At 38.7% G+C, this 20,696-nt stretch overlaps 1 protein-coding gene across 4 annotated transcripts in view; it reads left to right on the top strand.

Annotated features, from left to right (window-relative positions):
- Nucleotides 1-20,696, top strand: part of LOC125631942 (uncharacterized) — a 63,055-nt gene that overhangs the window by 18,187 nt on the left and 24,172 nt on the right. For 2 of the 4 annotated variants that reach the window (XM_048839439.2, XM_048839440.2), the window contains 7 exons: nucleotides 3,985-4,009; nucleotides 8,833-8,871; nucleotides 13,565-13,642; nucleotides 15,726-15,862; nucleotides 18,126-18,245; nucleotides 18,885-18,915; nucleotides 20,571-20,595. In XM_048839439.2, coding sequence (XP_048695396.1) covers nucleotides 3,985-4,009; nucleotides 8,833-8,871; nucleotides 13,565-13,642; nucleotides 15,726-15,862; nucleotides 18,126-18,245; nucleotides 18,885-18,915; nucleotides 20,571-20,595 — 455 coding nt within the window. Of the gene's footprint in view, nucleotides 1-3,984; nucleotides 4,010-5,586; nucleotides 5,639-8,832; nucleotides 8,872-13,564; nucleotides 13,643-15,725; nucleotides 15,863-18,125; nucleotides 18,246-18,884; nucleotides 18,916-20,570; nucleotides 20,596-20,696 lie in introns of those variants that run through there. The other 2 variants (XM_048839443.2, XM_075125501.1) reach the window with 2 other exon arrangements.

The raw sequence follows: 20,696 nt of genomic DNA, 5'->3' as shown, positions 1-20,696 counted from the left end.
TTTAGAGCTGTGTAAATCATCTGTGCTTTGCTGCAGTTTTCACATGGTACACTCACGTTAAAATAAATTCAGACTCTCTACTGCATGGAACTACTTCACTCTTGTTTGGGAAGTTTACAACTTGGCACATTCAACTAAGCCTGCACATTTATAAGTGAGTGAAGTTCTATGGATTTTAATTTTATTTTCTGGCTCTCTTCACTGTTTGGAGCCTCTTATCGTCTGTCTAGACTGGCATATTGTGGAACTTGGAAAAAACAGATTAGCAGGTAAATTGCTCATTTTAGAAGCAGAGATGCGGTTGAATGTAACCTCCAACAAAGTGTTCAACAAAACATCCTCCACCTTGCCTTTGTCCACACTATATAATAGTGATATATTCTATTTTTATTGAAGAAGTTTAGTTAATCGTGTTTTGAAGTTACTGTTAATATTGTGTTGGGTGCAGTCAGTTCTTGGATTATTAAAACAAAATTAACTTTCTAGTATCTTGGTATGTACATATGTTTAAATATAGAAGTTTCCAAGTTCTAAAAAACTAAAAAGCTTAGTTTTTCACATGAATTGAAAATTATAAATAAATTAGGAAATACTTAGTTTCTTGTGAAAAGTACCTTTATTTTGTATCACATCCATGACCTGCAGTTTTGAACCAGTCTTGAACTCTGCTTGATTATCCATCTCTACATTATTACTTGTAACATTCTAAGTCAGGTACAGTGTTCAAATTACTTTATTTTTTTCAAAATTAAAAAAAAATGTCCAGTATAAAAACCTGCAAACAAAGGTGGTTCAGTAGAACCATATTTTAAGTTTACCCTTTAGACGGCACTGATCTAAGACAGGAGGTAAAAGATAAGAAAGATATCTTACTAATAGCCAGGGCTAAAAACAAGGCTTTCTGAGATTCCAAGCTTTCTAAAGTGACAAAGTAACTGTATCTAGCTTTAGTGGTTCATGAGATCAGGTTCGCCTGGCATATGGTGGTGTAAAAGTTGTGTGTGAGATTGGGATGGCCAAAAGCCAAGGGTGGTTGTGCAAGTTTTCCAGAATGAATAAATTAACAATCGTCATACAGATACATACCATTGGTTTTCTTTCTGTTGTGTGGATTAATGAAAAAGCAATGACTAAACAGGTAAATTATAAACATGGGTTTAATGCAGCATGACACTTTCAGAAAGGAGACTTGATTATAGCCGCCTTTATGCATGGTTATATTTAAGTCTTATGCTTTCAAGAATAATTGAATCATTGTGATCTTGGCCATTATATTAACCTGGTTCAAAAACATACTGTGATTTATACCTGTTTACTAACACTTTCCTTTGTAACAAGCCTAGAAAACAGTGGGGTACTTGATGGCAGCATCTGACAGCTGAAGGAGAGGGGTCAGGACCTTGAGGGAGTCTTCTCCAGATAGAAAGGGGAGGCAGTGGTGGTCTTCACATGCAGTATGTATATGCTCAAAAGATGTAGTGCATCATGTCTGAGCAAGGACCAGTTCTCTTTTATTGCCTGTCTGCTTCTCTGGGGATGGAGTCCTAGAGTGTTGTCTGCCATTTCTTCACCTGCTCTAGGGGTAGTCGATGTTAGGTGTGCAACTGTGTGAGAGAAATGGTGTCCCCCTGCTCTGGGACCCCTCTCTGGAGTACAGATAAAGAGGCCACTCTCACTCCATCCCTAGAGGTGGTTTCCTCCTCTCTGTGTACATGTTACAAATTGCACATGTCGAGCTACCTTCATCCATCGAGGAGTCTCAGTGGGATTGTGGAATTCCTTTCTTCCATCTCCCCCCATTGACCCAGAGAATGGGGAGCCAAATGCAAATGTCTCCCCTCTTCCTAAAGAGAGAGAACCTCTGGGGTTCAAGACTCTGCTGCCACTATGAAACCAGAACTTCCTTGTCTCTATCAGGGCAGTTCTCACAGTGGTGGAAAAGATAGAGCAGGGGGGAGGAGGAGGAAATCTTGTTGGTGAAGACCAGAATTATCAAACTTCAGAACATGTTTGCATATTTGATATTTGCAATCACAACTTCATTTCCTTTGGGATGGCCTTCCAAATGAAACCAAGGACACTGGATAAGCATATTAATCAGATGTTGTCAATGACACTGATAGTGATGAAACAGTTGGTAACTTAAATACCAGCGTTGTTAGACCTCAGTTTACTACCCCCATTGAAATGAACTTGGGGAAATTTACGCTTCTATTCTGGTGCTATTGTTGCATTTTATTCCAAGCAACACTGTATCCTCTTATGCTCTGAAAGTTATCTGCACAACCAGAAGTGCTTAGAAATTTCTGTTAAAGAAAGCTTCACTTTCATGGAAAACCTCAGGGTTATTATGGAGGAGTCCTTAAATAACTGGAATGTGAAGACTTTCCATATATTGATTTCTGATATCTTGCTGTGAGGTCATTTAAAGTGTGCATATTTAGTAAGATTTAAATAAAGAGATACGATTTGTCTACTTATGTGCATGGAACAAAATGTTTTGTAAGTGAATTTGTAAACCGTAAAAACTAGCCTATGCACTGTGGTGGACAAAGTGCATGGGAGGTTTGAACCCTAAAAAGCAGCAGTTTTTGAGTTATGGCTTCTCAAAGTTAGATACTTTGTTAAAAATCAAACACTAACTTCTCAGAGCCCTATAACTCAAAAACAGCTGGAGCAATTTATTTCCAGCTTCCTGTAAGAAATTTCACCTGTGGCCTGAGATTTTAGCATGAGAATTTTCAGTCCCAACGCAGCTTTTTAAAAGGGATCAGAAATAGAATGGATCTCTCAACCTCAACTGTGGAGTCACTTCACTGATGTTAATGAAAACAATAATCGAAACGCAATCAAGGGCATAAGCTGACTGCCCAGAAATGACCCAGAAGAAATCCTCCCCATGTATAGCAGTATGCAATTGGGAACATGCATTTTCCACCTTCCTCTGAAACTTCAGGTACTAGCAACTCTCAGGCACAAGACACCAGACTAGAATGGTCTTATCTGTAATAATTCCTGTGTCTCTATAGCTAGATGGGAGACTTATTCTTAAAGCCCAGATTCTAAGTTTTTAAAATGCTGTTGAGCTTAAGCTGCATTGTCTGCAGTGGTACTGCCTCTCTCATTGTTTTCTTTTGTGGCAGTATTTTGGTTTCTTTACCAAATCCTCTAACTATTTGTGTCAATTAGAAAATCTCTTATTGAATTGTTGAAATGACTTGCAGCATCTGCTCTGTGGCACTGAATATTTCAGATGTGCCATTCAAACTCTTCCTCTTTTTGGAATGCTGTCAACAAACAACTGCACCATTGACATATGTTGAATTGGTTCATTTCTCAAATTGGTGAGTTAGAATATCAATAGTAACTTGTTTCTTTGTGTGTTTATTACCTGGAAAGACCTAGGAACAAGTCAATATTTAGTCTTATCCATATCTTGAATTGGAAATTTCAATTCCTCTTCTTCCATCTACTCCCAAAAAACCACTTGTGATGGATTCAGTTGATGAAAACTGCTTTGCCTGTTCTTCATGTTGTATCAGAGCTTTAGGAAATTTTGGCTAGCCAGAGGATTTTGCCAAATTAGCCCAAAATGTTGATTTTTGGAACTACAGCTCTTAAAATTTTAGGAGCTGCAAACATGCAAAAATCAAGGTTTTGTGTGGCATCCCTGAGATCAGTCTGTCAAGCCTTAATCATCTTTAAGAATTGATCCCTTTCCTTCAAGTAATACCAGGGTTGTCTTTATGTTAACCTTCTGGTATTAATTGTTATCAGCACTTCTTTGTCAGCACTTCCAGCTTTTGCAGAAAATCATAAAGGCTGTATACTTTTTACTATGTAAAAATGGAAAAGTTGGCCTTCATTGTAGTTCATCTGCAAAAGCTGCATTAAGAAAGTACATTTTTTCTTTTAAATGGTCTAACACATTAATGATTTTTTTCTTATTTTATTTTGGGATGACTTGCATCTTCATATTTAAAGAAAGAGAGAGCCATGAATGCTTATCGTAAGTATGACATTTTTCTTCTTCCCTTCAAGCTTCCATAGGTGCTATCAAATTGTAATTTTTAAATGATAAAATTGCTTGTTCAATATTTCAGCTAGCGTTAGCACTTGCTGCATTTTGTGGTGGTTTTGCATATTTTGCAAATCTGTTCAATACATTTTAGCATTATGACAGAAAAAATTCATGCTTAGTGAATCAGCTTGCGTCTTTGATACCATGAAAGTAAGGACTACCAGCTAATGACACTGATGAAAATGGGTATAGGAAACAGTTTTTTATTTTAATTTGTGTTCATGCAGTAAAAACTGAAGTAGCCATATCTGTCTTCAGGTGAATTTATGCTACTTTTTTCAGTGATATGCTGTGAGCTTAAATGGGTTTTGGTATCCTAATAAAAGCCATATTTCAGTTCTGGGATAGTTTAATTCTTACCTCCCTTGAAACTGTAATTAAGCATTTCCATATGTAAATTTCACATAAGGACCTTTTCACGCTTGGTGAGGAGGCATCTGGGTCAAAGGATATCTATAGTCTTAAATTGTTCAGAAATATCACAAGAGTATCTACTTAAACGTTCAAAGGAAAATCAGACTTCTTTGTCACTGTGTGTACTACTCTTTAATAGAGTCTTGTGAACAACTCCTATTCCACTCATGATTACACACATACCATGATGTTCCTTCCCATTCACGATCATTTAGCAAGCCTGTGGCCACTACTGTAGTGTCTTGTTTGAAAAATAATAGTAAGAAAGTAAAGTATTTTTAGCTTTTCTTTAAGTGGTTTAGCAGATGGGAACAAGTGGGTGGGTGAGATTCTGTGGCCTGCGTTGTGCAGGATGTCAGACTAGATGATCATAATGGTCCCTTCTGACCTTAGTGTCTATGAAGCTACAAGTTAGACTTAGATGGCAGTCTGTCTGATCACACTGTTCTATGGATCACAGCTTGAGAGCTTCTGACTCTTCATATATCCTACTCTTAAACAGTTTTTGTGGTCCTCTTCTCCCTCTTCTGCACAAAGTATGTGTGAACGTAGAAGAAATACATAACTTTGTGTATGTACAAGTTAACAGGAATGTCAGACTTATATAGCTAGTGCCTTGCTAATAACAAAGGAAGATTTACAAATTTTGAAATGGGACAAAACACCAGTTTTTAAGACTTAGTAGCAGACCCACCACTAAGATGTCATTACTTTTGTCACATTATTAGTATACAGTCTAATATCTTAAATACTATAATGATGCTTTTTTAAATGGAGGAATAAAATCTTAGAGCATCCTAGAATATTTTTAATTTTATTTGTTTTAATTCACAAATTTTGTAAACTGTGGTAGGTCTTCCAGTTTTGATTGGAAATGAATGAGTTTCTACTGTAACTCTATTACAGTCCATTCTTGGACAGTTATCCCAAGTTATACGCTGTGTGTGGCTCTTCAATTAAGAGAACCTGTTTTCCTTCTGCTTTTTGAGTCCTTTGATTGTGGTTTTAAAGACCTCTGTGTTTCAACTTGCAGTATTGAAGTGTGACATACTTGTGATTTAATTTAAGTGACTCTGGGGAAGATGAAAAATCCAAGTCATTTGAAACTTCCGCCTGTGAAGGAGCATTTACCATAGGAAAAAGGTGAAGGTTTTAAAAACCTCTGACTACTTTTGTTTGCTTCAGACAGTACAAAACATATCATTCTGGGATAGCATGAGTATCTGAAACTCTCCTGATGTAGTGATGTCTCCTGATGTAGGTCAGCTAAGTCCTTTTTATATCATGTGCGTTTTTCAAAATTTCAGTTTTTAGTAATTGTTATATAAAACTGGAAATTAACAATGGCAACTTTGAAAACAACTTTACACGTGTTATATAGTATTAGAGTGGTGGGTAGAGAGGATTGTGGCAGAGAAGAGTGCATTTTTGAACAAAAATAGCAAAAATATTCTGTTAGTAGCCTACGTACTCAGCACTCCAGTATCCATGAAGACGCAAGCTCCTAAGAATATGTGTGTTCAGTGTAGACACTCTGCATGGACACATGTTCATATGAGTTTCCTGGCTATAATCCTGACTGTTATGTCAACAGACAAGAAGGGATGAGAAGCACCAGTCTTCACAAAGAATCCATCCTCTTGTTCTGAAGAGAAGAGTCTTACTGATGTGCAACGTTCAGTAAAAGGCGCACAACTTTCAGAGTGGTGAGCTTGAGCTAGTCAGCAGAGAGTAGATTGAGTGGATGATTTATTCTCATATCTAAGTCTTCAGAGGAGTTTGGTGTCCTCCTGGTATCCCTGTTAGTCAGAAGAATTCCAAGATATGTTCTACCTCAAAGAAGTGGAAGCCATGGCAATGATGTTATGAAAGTGTTGGCTATCTCTTCCTGATTTTATCTGTCCTAGAGAATGATACAGAAAATAAATTATGATCAATATTAATAATTGTTCCACAGTGGTCAAGAAGACACTAGTTTTCAGTGCCTGTACCTTCAGCTGAAGAGATTTGCTGAACAGTTGTTCAGACTTGCACTCAGACCTCAGTCTGGGTAATGAGACAAAATCACTAATTGAGAGGCCTGCTTTTCAAGCAGTTTAAACTTTCCCAACTTCCAGAAATGAAATCTACAAACTGAATTTACTCCAGGATCTGGCTTGCTTCCAATAAATAGAAAAGAATAAACCAGGTTTCCCTACAATATACACACACACATTTCTTACAGAAGCACCACTTGTCAGTCCATATCAGCATATAAATGTCAGACCTGGAATATAAATACTAGGTATCGGCACTGTATTCTCAATTCCATACCCTTCCTACTTCCTGGTTATATAAAATAAGGCTTACTTTTGGACATCCGCTCTGCAGGAGAGACTTTGAACCTGTCTGTCTGTTGTTTATGCTACATCCATCATCCGTGGTCCTTGAAGTATGATCAAAACATTTGTGCTCTTTTCACAAAGATTAGATGCATTCAAAGGATCCGGTCTTCATTCCTAAAGTAAACTCAGGTTAAACCAGATTGTATGGAAAAGGCTTGAAATGAGTGGGATGTAAGATTCAATCAGTGTCTTAGGTGAGCCAAGGATCAGAGAGTTTATTCATTATCATACAGCAAACAAAAAGCGGGGGGGGGGGGGGGGTGGAGTGGGGGAGAGGGGAAACACCAAAGGCTTCCATAGTGCACATCTTTAAGGTAGCATGACGGTAAAGAGCTAGATCCTAGAACAGGGTTGTTTCAGTTTCCCAGGACAAATTGCCCTCCTTTGTCCCTGAAAAGAAATATATAAGGTAACTCAATAGTGTGGTGTTGGGTTATCTTTAGTAGCTTTTTAATCTCACTTGTTGCACATAGCTGGTAAGCTTTCTCCCCTGAGGCATAGTGGAGATAATTGCACTCAAGAGGAAAAATTGTTCTTGACTAGTTTGTCAAGCTAATTGTGTTGACCTATATGGCCATAAAATATTGAAGGATTTCTTTAAAGAAACCTAAATTGGATCTCAGGTGATCAGTGATACTTGATGAAAGGACAACTTGAAATATAGTATGTTCCCTTTCTAAATCTTTTTTTAGTTTTGTTATAACTTAGCACCTTGGAAATATTTTTTGGGACTTGGCCCTGGGACTTTGCCCAGAGACCAGGATTACCAAGTCAAATGACCATTTCATTGACAGATGGTTTAGGGGTGTGGTTGACTCGGTCAAATGGGAGACCTGATTATTCTAAGAAGAAATCTGGTTAAAACCTTTTTTCCTTTTGTTAAATTTAAACACTAGCACAGTGTCTTGAAATGGGCATCAAATTTACATAAGTTTGATATTGTAATCCACTATAATCTTCTCTTGAAATACTTATCTGGTACAGATGTCAAAGAGAACCAGTACTGCTCACAGCCCAGGGTTCCCTTAGCTTCATTAGTGTGCTATAAACCTATGGTAACATAAAAATTAATATGGTATTTTACATCAATTTTAAGGCAGACACTTGCCCCAGGAGCTTTATAATCTAGGTTGAACTTTTAATATTTTCTGCAAAAGGGTATTTTAATACCGCATATTGAACTTTATCAGATAGTTTTCTTAGGGCTTTTTAAAAATTTTTGAATGTGTGCCATAAATTAGCTTTATACTGGGTATTTATATGGGCACATCTGAGCGTGTGGAGGACTGGGTGAGGGGCACAGGAAGGGGGAAAGTAACTGTGCAAAAGTAACACTACCAAGCGTGAAAATATCTGAAAAGGCCCTGTAAGGGCCTGATTGGGTAATCAGTTCTACGGGATAGACTTGGGAACCTGCATGGGGTTTCCCATGAGTACAAGGGGTCTCCCCATCATGGACAATATCAGGACCTAACTGCTTCTGGACCTAAAAGATTATATTGTAAACTGTGTAGACTCTCCTTTTAGTACTGTATCTAGTACAGTGGGGCTTTGATCCCAGTTGTGGTTTTTCAAAGCTACCATAATAAATATTAAATAAGGAAAATAACTGGAATAGGAGTAACATAGATTAAATAATTTTTGTAGCTAAACTTCCAAATAAATGTTTTAGTCAATATTTCTGTGATCCATACTTGGTGTTTTGCCTGGTAGGGGAAGCAATGAAATTTGTAGGTGAACGCTTTTTTAAAAAAAATTGTTAATAAAAATACTAACTGAAAAGATACAAAACCAAAAAAATCAAATACTCAGGTGGAAAAATATTGTTAGTGAGGTTAAATTGAAAACATTAGGTACATAGAATAAGAGAGACATCGCTTTAAACCAATTTTATTTTCTGTGTCTGTTCTGCTATGCGGAGAAAGACAAATAACCGTCAAAATGTTATCTTAGGTGCTCCCGTGCCGGTGATATATGAAACACAGAGACCAGGTAAGAAAACTGAATATAAATGAATAAATTCAACATGTTACACCAGGGTTTCTCAACCTTTTTCTTTTTGAGGCCCTCCCAACATGCTCTAAAAACTGCATGGCCCATCCGTGCCACAAGAAGAGTTTTTCTGCATGTGAAAGCCAGGGTCAGGGTGGGGGGTAGCAAGCAGGGCAATTGCCAGAGGCCCCAGGCCATAGGGTATCCCACGTATTTAAGTTGCTCAGGGCCCTGGATTTCAGCCCCATATGGTGGGTCTTCAGCTTTCTGCCCTGGGCCCCAGCAAGTCAAATGCTGGCCCTGCTTGGTGGACCCCCTGAAACCTGCCCGCGGCCCCCCATAAGACCCTTTGAGTTGCCCTTCTAGAAAACAAAATTTTTGTTTCGATGGTCAGAGTCCAAACTTCATGAAGATAGTCTTAAGTTTTAGGAAGAGACAGTGCACAAGTGGAGTTATCAAAAATTTTGACCATCAGTGCTTCATGCAATGGCTAACTTCTTCAGTTTAAGAATTTCTGAAAAACATAGCAAAATATGAGACTTTTGATTGAAGGAAACCTTGTCAAATCTGGGATGTTCTTGCAACCTGTGATACAGAGCATGACTTTTAGCTTATGAATCCTCCAGCAGATGTGTGAAAGTTTGGTAAAACTTTCTCTTACCTGAGCCTGGATTTTGTTTCTGTTGGCACAGATAATCCATGCCTGTAATGGAGTTAAGAAGATGTTTTGGTTTTTTTTAATCCCATTTTCTGTTTACGTACCTTTAATCATGACTCTGTTCTGGCATCCTTGGGGTGGGGAAAATAGCATTTACTAAACTACCGCTATTGTAATACTGTTTTACTTTCCTGAGATTTGAAGGAAGTAGCTTTCTTTATGATTAGTTTAGTCCAAGTGCCCAGGGTAGATTTTTAAAAAACCTATGGTTTTATTAAATAAAAAATGTTGGATTTTTTAATTAAATTTGAATTTTTTAATTTAAACTAAATACAAGTTTATTTTTTAATATAAACATGTAAAATTAAATTTAAAATTGACAGCCTATGCTAAGGCCTAAATTATTAAAATAATTAAATACAAAAAGTGTCTAATACACATTTGCTGACAAGCTTTAAAGAAAGACAAACCACTAAACTGGTGGAAGTCACAGTTTAAACACCGTGAACTAGAGTTTGAGTGCTAAACCAGATTTTGACATCAGTAGCCACTTCTGGGGGTCAGAATATTTTCTAAACATCCGTTTATTCATCTAGTTGAGTGACCCCAAAAAAAAAAAGATCCTGAAGAAGCAGGAAAGCTTGTTTTCCTCTTCCACTCTATGAATAAAAACTAGGTGTGAGATCTACTAGTTCTAAAATCTCAAAGGACATCGTTACCGGAAACAATCAGTTCAATTCACCAACTACAGATAATACTTCCTTTGTGTAATAAATCAGTTTTTAAAGTCAGTATGTCTTTTGAAGAACTTTTTTCTCATGTATCCAGCACTTTCAAAGGTAGTTATATTTAATCAAAATTTAATTTTTGGTTTTGTGCATTTTTAACTGAATTTGAATTTCCTTCCAAATAGAGCTTGACACAAATCACAAGTAAAAAGTAAATCTATTAAAAAGAAATGCATCATTCATTATTTTCTAACATAAAAAATGTAAAAATTGAATCTGAATAAATGTAAATTAATCTATGTAACTGCGTAAATAAAGGTTTATAAGTATAGTGTATTCTCCTGGGTAGCAAAAAGAAGCACCAAATTTAACATAAAAGCCATATGTAGTTGCAAATCCACATGTTTTAATGGTTACCAATCAATGAGATTGAACTTTTCTTTAGGAAAAGAACTAAAAAGTACAAATGAAAAATGTGATGATATAAATAAATCCACCCTGTGGATGCCTGATTCACCAATTGTTTCACTGTAACCCCATAAAATTAACAAAAACTGGATTTTGTAGTAATGCTGAGTAAACTATGGAAACTGACTCTATTAAGGAGGTGCATAATGTCAGCAAAGAAGAGAAAATATTTTAAATGTGGCTTTGATACCTTTGCTTTTTAATATTTTTTCATTGTGGCAAGTACTCGCATCATGCAGTTACTCAGATGTAAATCTCTCAAATGAGCAAACAAAACCTTAGTCTAGTGACAGCACATTGTGTTGATTTTAGGAGGATCAGTTTGAATCCTGATCTTAATCTCTGTCCAGCAGATCCTGAATGTACTACTGGAGCACTGTTTTTTGTTCAAGTATTATCGTATATGTTTTTTATTACACAAGGATGTTTAATACAGGCATCTTCCTAAAATGGTTGCATATGTAAGCACTGCTTGAGGATATTTTCTCAGGCCAACATATCCAGGACAGAGTAACTGTTGGATTATTTTGATCCTTTCCTGAATAGTTTTATGAATCTAGGGTTACCATATCTGAACGTTCAAAAAAGAGGACACGCCACCGGTGTATTTTCACCAGTATCTACCAACTCACGTTGTATTAATGTGGTGTTATACTGCTATATATACTGTGCACTACATGTCTTCTATATTGAGTATATATAAGAAAAAGTGCTGTGGCCTCAAAAGTGAAATTTAATTATTTAAAGTTCACTGTACTACTTTATATGTAGTGAGTCCTTTCCTCTCACCCATGCACTCAAAGCAGCTCTGTCTCCCCTGAACCGCACCCCCTGCGGCCAGCCCAGAAACTACACGCCCTGACACAGAGAGAAATTTAATTCAACAGCCCAGCAAAGAAGTGGCCCCTTCATTCATCCTGCTGTGTGGTTGCTGTATCACTCCAGCTCGTCCCAATCTCCAGGGCTGCAGCCCACCCCCACTTCGAAGCTCACTCACTGACTCGCTCACACACTCTACAACTTTTGTGGGAGGGGGGCCCCGGTGGGACCATGGCCAAAGGCGGGGGAGGAGGGGCGGTTGCTTCTTCCACTGGGCTGCAGCAGCCCAGCATCCTGAAGAAAGAGGAGCTCAGGTGTCCCAAGGTGAAGCAAGGCAGCGTCTTCCTGACTTGAAGCTGATACAGGGGGGTGGATGCAAGGGAAGGAATTCCCTGGGAGCTGGGCAGGGAGGGTGGATCCAGGGGAAGGGAATCAATCCTTCCTCACGTGGGGAGGAGGGGATAAACTTCCTCTCTGGGAGGCAAAGCCACTTGGGCAGGCTTGATCTGGGTGTGTGGGAGGGGGAAGACAGCTTCCACGGGGAGCTTGAGGCTAGAAGTACTGGTGGTATGTTGCCCCCTCCTGACTCCTCACGCATGGGAAAGGGATGTGCAGCCCCGGGACCTGGGTCAGAACCGTAGGGGTTTGGGAGCTCCCAGAGCCCGCATGGGAGGGGTCTGGGCTCAGGCAGGGCCCAGGCTTGGGGAGGCTGCTCATTTGCAACTGGGGCTGGGGCTTCAGTGAAGCCCCTCTGGACAGGTGAAGGAGGGGGAGGGGGCGAGCTGCTCGCCCCAGCCAAGTTCACTCATTAGACACAAGGGCAAACTTTTCTTAAAGGAGCCATGTCCTTTGGTTTGTCTCCCTGCCCATCACTAAGTGGGTACGCAGCTGGTTTCTCCTGGCTGGAGGGGGAGCACAGGTCCTGGGGGAAACACCGGGGTGGGCTGAGAATGGATGGCTCAGTCCTTGAGAAAGCCCTTGGCCCGTACTCCCCCCAGCAGGCCCCTGGAGCCAGCCGAGAAGCTGCCAGCCCATCTCCCCACAACCCCCTGCAGAGAGGCTTCCCACCCCATCTCTCCCACCCCTCCACAGCTAGCCCAGAAGCTGCCGTGCCCTGGCTGCTTGTCACCCCTAACCCAGCTCCCTCTGCTCTGAAAATTAGAAGGACTCACATCTGCCTGCAGCCTCTGAGCTTCAGCAGCTGCAGGGGAAACAGCTGATAGGCAGGGACTTCACGCCAAACAGCTGATTGGCTGCAGCACATGCTGAGGGCTGCTGCGCATGCTAAATAGCTGATTGGCAGTTGCCAACAGCTGATCTCCCCGGGTGGGCGGTGCTAACTCTTCGCCTGTGTCTTGAATGACCAGCTCTTCTTTGGGGAAAAATAATAATGGCAAAATCCCGGACGTTTTTAGATATTTAAAAATTCCTCCCGGATGGCGATTTAAGAACCACAAAGCTGGACGTGTCCGGGGAAATACGGACTTATGGTAACCCTAATGAATCCTAAGTGAAGTTAGTGTGAAAAATACTGAGGTCTTCCTTTGCTAGGAATTGGGATTCTATCCCTAACATCTTAGCTTGATGAAATCTAAATCTAAGCTTCTTAAAAGCCCTTTACAGGTGCTTTGACTTGGCTGAAGAATTTTGTGAATGCCAATGTGTCTGTTTAACTTTGTCTGCAAATCATTAACTTGGATGTGTCCGTTACCTATATTGAACTCCCATTTTTTCAGGCACAAAATGGGATGCCAGGATAAGTCTGGATGACTAATACAAATTATTTTGATTTTTTTTATAGACTGTGCATTTGAACGCTGCTAATAAGGGAAATCGGTTTCCATTGTAAACTAATATTTTTCAATATTTCATAACTAAAATTCACTCTGACCATTCAAAAACCGTGGCTAGCAACTCATTTTGTCAGTTCAGTCATATGAAACTATGTGCAAAATGCCCAGTATCTTACGGTAATTGTAATTTGTCTGTCTAATATGTATTTCTATTTTGTTTTCACTAGTTAAGCGGAAGCTTACAAAGGACATAACCTGTCTGAAAGATTTCATGAAAGATCCCAAAAGAGAGGAACCGCTAGTTGGTATGTTGTGTTTGTGGTCAGACAACTTCCCTTTGCTTGAGCTTTAATCACTGGTGTAAGTCAAGTAATATTTTAGACATTGTTTATCACTTTTATATTATCCACATTTAATGCTTTTTGGAAGATCTCCAATAGCAAATATTCTGTTACTTCTTTCATCAGTCTACCTACTGTGGGAGGCTGGTAGATTATCTGGCATCTCATCCCCGTAGTACTCCATTTCTAGAGGGACACATTGAACTCCACATGCCATTGTTCTTTCTGTTCTGCAGAAGAAAAGCCAGACATAAGTTTTTTCTGATGGCCCAGGATTTTCTGTATGATTGTTTACCCTCATGATGTTCCTGAGAATATTAAATCTACTGGGACATACTACCGTTTTTCTCTACTTGATGGTTTTTCCTAGGCAGAGCTTAGCTTCATCAGTTTATCATTTCCTGCTAGCCAATGTCCTCCATGATCCTAGCAAGTGCTAGCCTCTTTGAGGAGTACGTTGAATTGAGTAATAGGGGCTCTGTTGTAAGCAGTAAGTTTCCTCTGTTTGGATCATTATTTCTCCACAGAAGGTCTGCTCTTAACTGATTTAATAGAATTCTTGAGCTGTGCAAAATATATGTTACCTCCATTGTCAGTCCTGCAAAAAGTACCACTATGCCTGGTGGCTTACTGCTGCCTTATATGGTATTGGTATAGAATAAATGTTCAGCGTTGGAGTTAAATTGAGCTACTGTTGTAAACAGTGGGATTGAGAGATCATTTCCTGTCTCACCTACCTCTAAACCCAGCTACCCTGGGGACAGTTTCAGGGAATGCAAGAATTCAGGTTACCAGTGCAACCTTAATTCGTCCCCCTTATACGTATGCATTATCGTAGTCTTGAACTATGTGATATGCTATTTTTTTACTCATGACCATGGGATGGTGCTCATTCATTGAGCAGCTTCTTGGTATTTTGCTTTATCCTCTTGTTCAATAGGGAGCCTAGACCATTATTTACTGCACATTCACTATTTCAATCCCTGCTGTGAAAACAGAATTATTTCCTGAAATCTTTTCTATAGCACTCATCTGTAGGATGTATTATTATCATCCCCATTTTATAGCTGAGGAGCTAAAACTTAAGAGAAATTAAGGTCTAAAGTGTCCATTAATTTTGGGTGCCCAATTTGAGACACTTATGGGCTTTTTTTTTTTTTTTTTCAGAGTAGTTAGTATTATATATCACTGTACAGGTTCTAAGCACAGCTCCCATTGAGTTCAGTTGCAACTGTGAGTCCTCAGCTCTTCTGCAATTCAGAACTCAGGTTTTCAAGTTGGGCACCCAAAAAATGAAGTATAGAAATAACTGACCACATAAGGGAAGTTTGGTTTAAGTGACCTGCTGAGCATCACGTAGGAATTTGTGGCAGAGGCCGGGATAGAATCCAAATCTCCAGGATGGTGTTCCAGTTCCTTTACCATGAGACCTTTCCCTTCCTGTGATCTCCTGCCTCATTTAGTACACACCTCCCAGGATCCTACAAACAGGAGTCTTCTGTCTACACAATGCTGATTCATCCCCAGAACTGTGGTCCATCCTGTATATTGAATGAGGCAAGGATCCTGTGGGAATATTAGTATGGGAGGTCATGTAATTAAAGACTGCATAGACATGCATAAAGGGGCTGAATTAAGGTTGCACAGGAAACCTTTATTCTTGCATTTCCTAACTTTTGAGTGCTTGACCTTAACATTCTTTTATAGTATGTGCTTGTGTGCACCCTCTGTTTTTTCTTCTGGTTGTATATTCTTAAGATTCTAGGTATATGAAGTTCTGTGACAGGCAGTCTACCAAGGACAGAACTTTTACTCGGAGAAAAGTCTGTACTGGTGAAGAGAGAAACTTGAACTAACAAATATTACCAGTAAGAAATCTAATCCTTAATGGGCGATTGTGAGGAAATGTAGGAAATACCTAAAATGGATCAGTATCTTTTATCATTGATTCGTCATTGGTTGTCCCTACACAGCTGAAATAAGAATATATTTGTTCATAATTGCCTGTATAAAGAAATGTAAGTACTTGTAACTTTTGATTTTATAGGTTTAGAACATGTGGTTGAAATCAGATTTGAAGGGAGGAGAGAGCCACATTATGAATGCAAACTATGTGAATTTAACACGGAGATGGCACCTATGATAGAACATCTCAGTGGCTATAAACACAGAAGAGCATATATTGTAAGTAAAATTTTATGTATTTGAGTCAGTGCTTAAATACTCTATTACACCATTTATTTTCTTTTGTATAAACAGTTGTTTATACTGCGATAGCTCCTAGGGGCCTCATTATGAACTAATAATAATATATGAAGAATACTAAGGAATCCAAAGCATAGATGAATTGAGAAGATATGGCAACATTTTCATTTTTGTTGTTTAGACATGTGGTAATTAGGGTTGCTCAAGAGGCTATAATGAGATAGGGAGCATTTTATGTCCAGCTACACTAGTGACCAAAAGTCATTGCTATCTAATGGTGGCTGAAGAGAACAGCTGGTCATCTGCTCAGTAACTAGTTAAGGTATGGTCACTGAGAACCTTGGGCAGCTCCCCGTATATCCGGACTTGTGGTTTTCTGAACCCCATCAGTTGCGATGGAGTATATTATGGCACAGGTTGTATTCAGATGATTGGCAAATGGTGATAAAGCCCATTTGTTGTTCCTGATTCAGTTAGATCTCTTGACTTCTCTTAATCCAATAGACTTGTCATTTTAGCAGGTCAGATTGCCAAGAGTAATCAGTAAATCTGTATACTAAACTAGCTTCTGGGTGTAAGTGTGTTAACTTATGATTTTTAAAGCCTTAAGTGATATAGCACTCAGTTGTTGTTGTTTTTAAAACAATCTCTTCTCTATTGCTTGAATATGGTCTTGCTCTCAGTCCCTGGTGTAAGTTCTTATACACCAGTGACTCTATTGTAGTGATTTGGGTCTGACAGGACTGCCCAGTTGTGAGCTCAGCTGCAAGGAAAGTGGATAAACATTAATAAAATATTTCAATAATTTATAACACATTTTAATGGGTAAAGGAGACCAAAGACTGGGTAGTCTTAAAAAGTCTGCTGATATAACACAAAGACTGTAAGATCATGTCTGGTAACCAAGAGGAGTGTGAGACTGGAAATAAATGGACCAAAATTGGTGTGTCGGAATCTAGGTTTAATAGAGAATCTAATGAGGGGATGGGTTATTCTGTCCATCACTTCCTTTTGCGATCCTTTTAAAAAAAAAAAAAAGACTCTTAGGGGAGGATCAAATTAACATTAGATGGCTGGAGAACCCAGGGCCTGAACGGATCAATCTATGCCATTGTGATTGTTACTTCCAACATCTTCTGGGTTGTCCAGGTCCACTGTGATACTGTTGGACCATCACAGGCCTGATTCTGATCAATGTCCTGATCAGACTGGGCCAGAGAAAGGGATCTAGATGACATTGTCACCTACAGCAGCTAAATCCCCAGCACTGCCTCCCTGGTGTGTGAGCCTTGCATTCCTGCTGTAACCCATTCCCATGTGTGTCATTTTCCTTTTTCACCCTATCTTTTTTTCCCCATCTGTTACTTTTTGCGTTTTTTCTGAAAAGAATCTGTCTAAGACAACTCCACCTTTACAGTACTGTTATGAGCCTGGGACCAGAGAGACAGCTATAAGCAAAACCCTAAACAACCCGACGCTGGTACAAGTTTCAGAATAGCTGATAAGACTGTGTGTTGGCCTTGTGTTTCTCTAGTAGTGAGATTTGCAAGTAAGAATCAACGCCAAAGACAGAAGCTTCATTTTCTACCTTTGTATTATTTTCTTTCCTCTTTTATGTGTGCTTGTCTTAGTTTGTCTTCAAGGAAATGGCATCAGATTTTAAGATCAACAGCAGCAGCTCCAGCCCATCTCAACTGCTTTTCTTCTCCCTGTACCTCTTTCCCCATCTTTAATACCCGGGGTGGTTCATAGAAAAATTGTCTATGGTTACAGTGAAAAAGAGTAAGGGATACTGTTAAAATGAAAGCCTTAATTCGCTACATTTCAAACTTTTCTTTTCCGTATCTTCAATAAAGGTTCAAGAATTTTTAGTGGTGTTTGCCATGGGACCAAGCAGGCTGAGGTCTCTCTAGTAAAACTCCTGAAGCATGTCACAACAACTCCTTCTCTTAGTCCATCAGAGCCCAAGTCTGGTTGCCTTTAGGACATTGTACAAAGCATGTTTCTTTTGTCAAGTGTCTTACCTGAGTTCTGTATAGTGTTAAAATTCTGTAATGATGAAAACTAATAAAAATTTATCATATTAAATCACAATTAGTTATATTCTGCTAGAGGAAATGTAGGACCATAATGTCTAAAATCTTATTGCTTAGTTTTCTCCACAGGTATTGTAAAATTTTCCAAAATGCATGACTCGTCAAATTTAGTATTGAAATGGTCTCAAACCTTTTTTCATTGACAGTCTAAAGAATTTCCAGATAAAATGAAGAAGAACACACCAGGCGTGAAAGAGGACAAAGTCTCATTTCTCAGACGGATAGCAAGAGAGATAGAAAAGACTGAAGGCTTAAAGATCTATAAGGTAAATTGGATAAGTTTAAACTAGCAACTAAATTTGTTCTTTGGTTCTGTATCTAGGTTCTGGCAAACTAGACACTAGGCAATGTTAAATTTTTAATTTTAAAAAGTAGTAAACTCTGTTTAATTTTACAAAATGCTTTCAGAAAGCATACATCTTCCTGAGTCAGTATTTCACTTAATGCTGGTCAAAAAATCAGGAGGATTCCTTAAAATTTCACCAAAAACTTGTTGCTATTTTCACAGAAATTTAGAACTTTTAGGATCAGAAATTGTCCAGCCAGTCCTGTTTTCAGTGATAAAAGTTGGGTATATTACATTAAGATTCATAGTGGCAAAGGGTTGAAATTGCTTATGTTTTAGAAATCCTCAGGACCTGAGGAAATTCTTGCATCTCAAACTTGATTCTTTCAGAAAACGAGTGCTAATTTGTAAGGTTGCCTGGTAATGTTTAGCATTTGTTAAATGTAAAATTATGTGGTGCAATAGGTAGTGGTAAATAAAAGTATAGTGAGATGGGTTCTCTGGGGGCCCCAGTTTCTGCTGGGCATGGCAGAGGACTTGAACTGTGGGGAAACAACCAGTATTAATTCATATGTAAGCGAGGACGTCTAATCTAAACAAGCCTGTTTTTGCTTCCTAGACTGAAGGTTATACAAGACCCAGTATATCTTGTAAGTTTGTGAAATTACATTAATATAATTTTAATATATTTTAAATAAAACTTCAAATAATGAATATTTGAACCTAACTTGAGATTACAGATAGCCGCAAAAGTTAGTGATTACTTAAAACATGTAAAATTTTAGAGCAATAGCTTTGGTATGCATATAACTTTCTGTTTTTAAATCCTCCAGTGTTTTAATTAGATGTGCAAAAAGGGATCTTGTTATATTTTTCACATTTCTGAAACATTTTGAAAATACTGCAAATGCATATGGCAGTATTGAAGATATGTAGTGTTGCTGTATGTGTGTTGGTCCCAGGATATTAGAGACACAAGGTGGGTAAGGTAATATTTTTTATTGAACCAACTTCTGTTGGTTAAAGAGGCAAGCTTTTTAGTTACACAGAGCTCTTCAGGTCTGGGAAATGTAGTCAGTGTGTCACAGCTAAATACAAGGTGGAACAGATTGTTTAACATAAGTAGCTAACACATAACTAAGATATAATGTGAACTATGTGTTAGCTACTTATGCTAAACAATCTGTTTACATTTTGCAGACCTGAAGAAGAGCGCTACGTAAACTTGAAAGCTTGTCTTTCACCAACAGAAGTTGGTTCAATAAAAAATATTACCTCACCCATCTTGTCTCTGCTATTTAAGATCATAATTAGTAGTGATTGTACTCATTAACTCAACGGAAAAATGTATTTCAGTGAAAAATGCAGTATTATGTCATTGTTTTGGAATAAGTTGATATAAATTTCTCCTTCCTGACTGAACTGAGGCTATGTCTACACCACACACTGCCGGCAGTAGTGTCTAGGATATGTGTAGCTATACGCTGCAGTGAAAAGCCAGCTGTGCGGTGTATAGCTATACCTGTAAGTGAGAGGCTCTGGCAGGGTGGAGGCTTTTTCCCACTACTGGAGCTCTTCATTGCTGCTGGAGTCTTTCCCTGCAGCAGGGGAAGGCTCTCTAGCACTGGGGAGACAACGTGACTGTATGCTGTTAAAAATAGCAGTGTAGACAGGGAGGCACAGCTTGGGCAAGTAGACTGCCATGTAGGGCATGTACTTGGACTCAGACCCTGGTCCTTCAGGCGTGTCTTTACTTGCCTAAGCCACGCTTCACTATTTACACTGCTATTTATACCAGGACAAGGGGGCCTACCTGGTTATGTACTCTACAGTCTGCCCTCCACTAGAAAAACTATGGGTTCTTTATAGAACCTCTGAACTGGCTTCAGTATGCTAACAGTAATCTGACCCATTAGAATGTAAGTGTAGCTGAATATTGCAAATACTATATCTTTAAAATTAGCTTAGTAATGAAAAAGGTCAGCTATAAATATTTGATCCAAATACATTTATATAATCTTGGACATCTTGGTGTGACACAATCTGAATGATGCCAGTTGGGGGCAGACAGTACCTGGTACATTTTAATAGCCTAATAGTTAGATAAGAGGGAAAGTGAATTTGGCTGATGGTGACAAAATTTAATCAGATCCATTGGCATAATGAACAGGGCCAGTGCTGAAGAGTTCTGTTCTTAACTGAGCTGGGAGTGTAGATAAATATGGAATTTGTATTATGATCCGTTTGCATTGATACTATAATGACCATATGCTCTTGCTGACTGCTTCCAATGTTTTTTTTCTAGCCTCATCATCAAAGAAAAAATCAAGGTGAGGAAACCTCCAGTAAACTCCCACATGAATACATTTATTACCATCACATCACCATACATTTGAAATGATTAAGTGGTCACTTATTTTGTTTATCTCAG

Source organism: Caretta caretta, chromosome 2 (assembly GCF_965140235.1).
Source record: "Caretta caretta isolate rCarCar2 chromosome 2, rCarCar1.hap1, whole genome shotgun sequence".
Taxonomy (NCBI): Eukaryota; Metazoa; Chordata; order Testudines; family Cheloniidae; genus Caretta; species Caretta caretta.
This window is presented reverse-complemented; position numbering and strand designations above follow the sequence as displayed.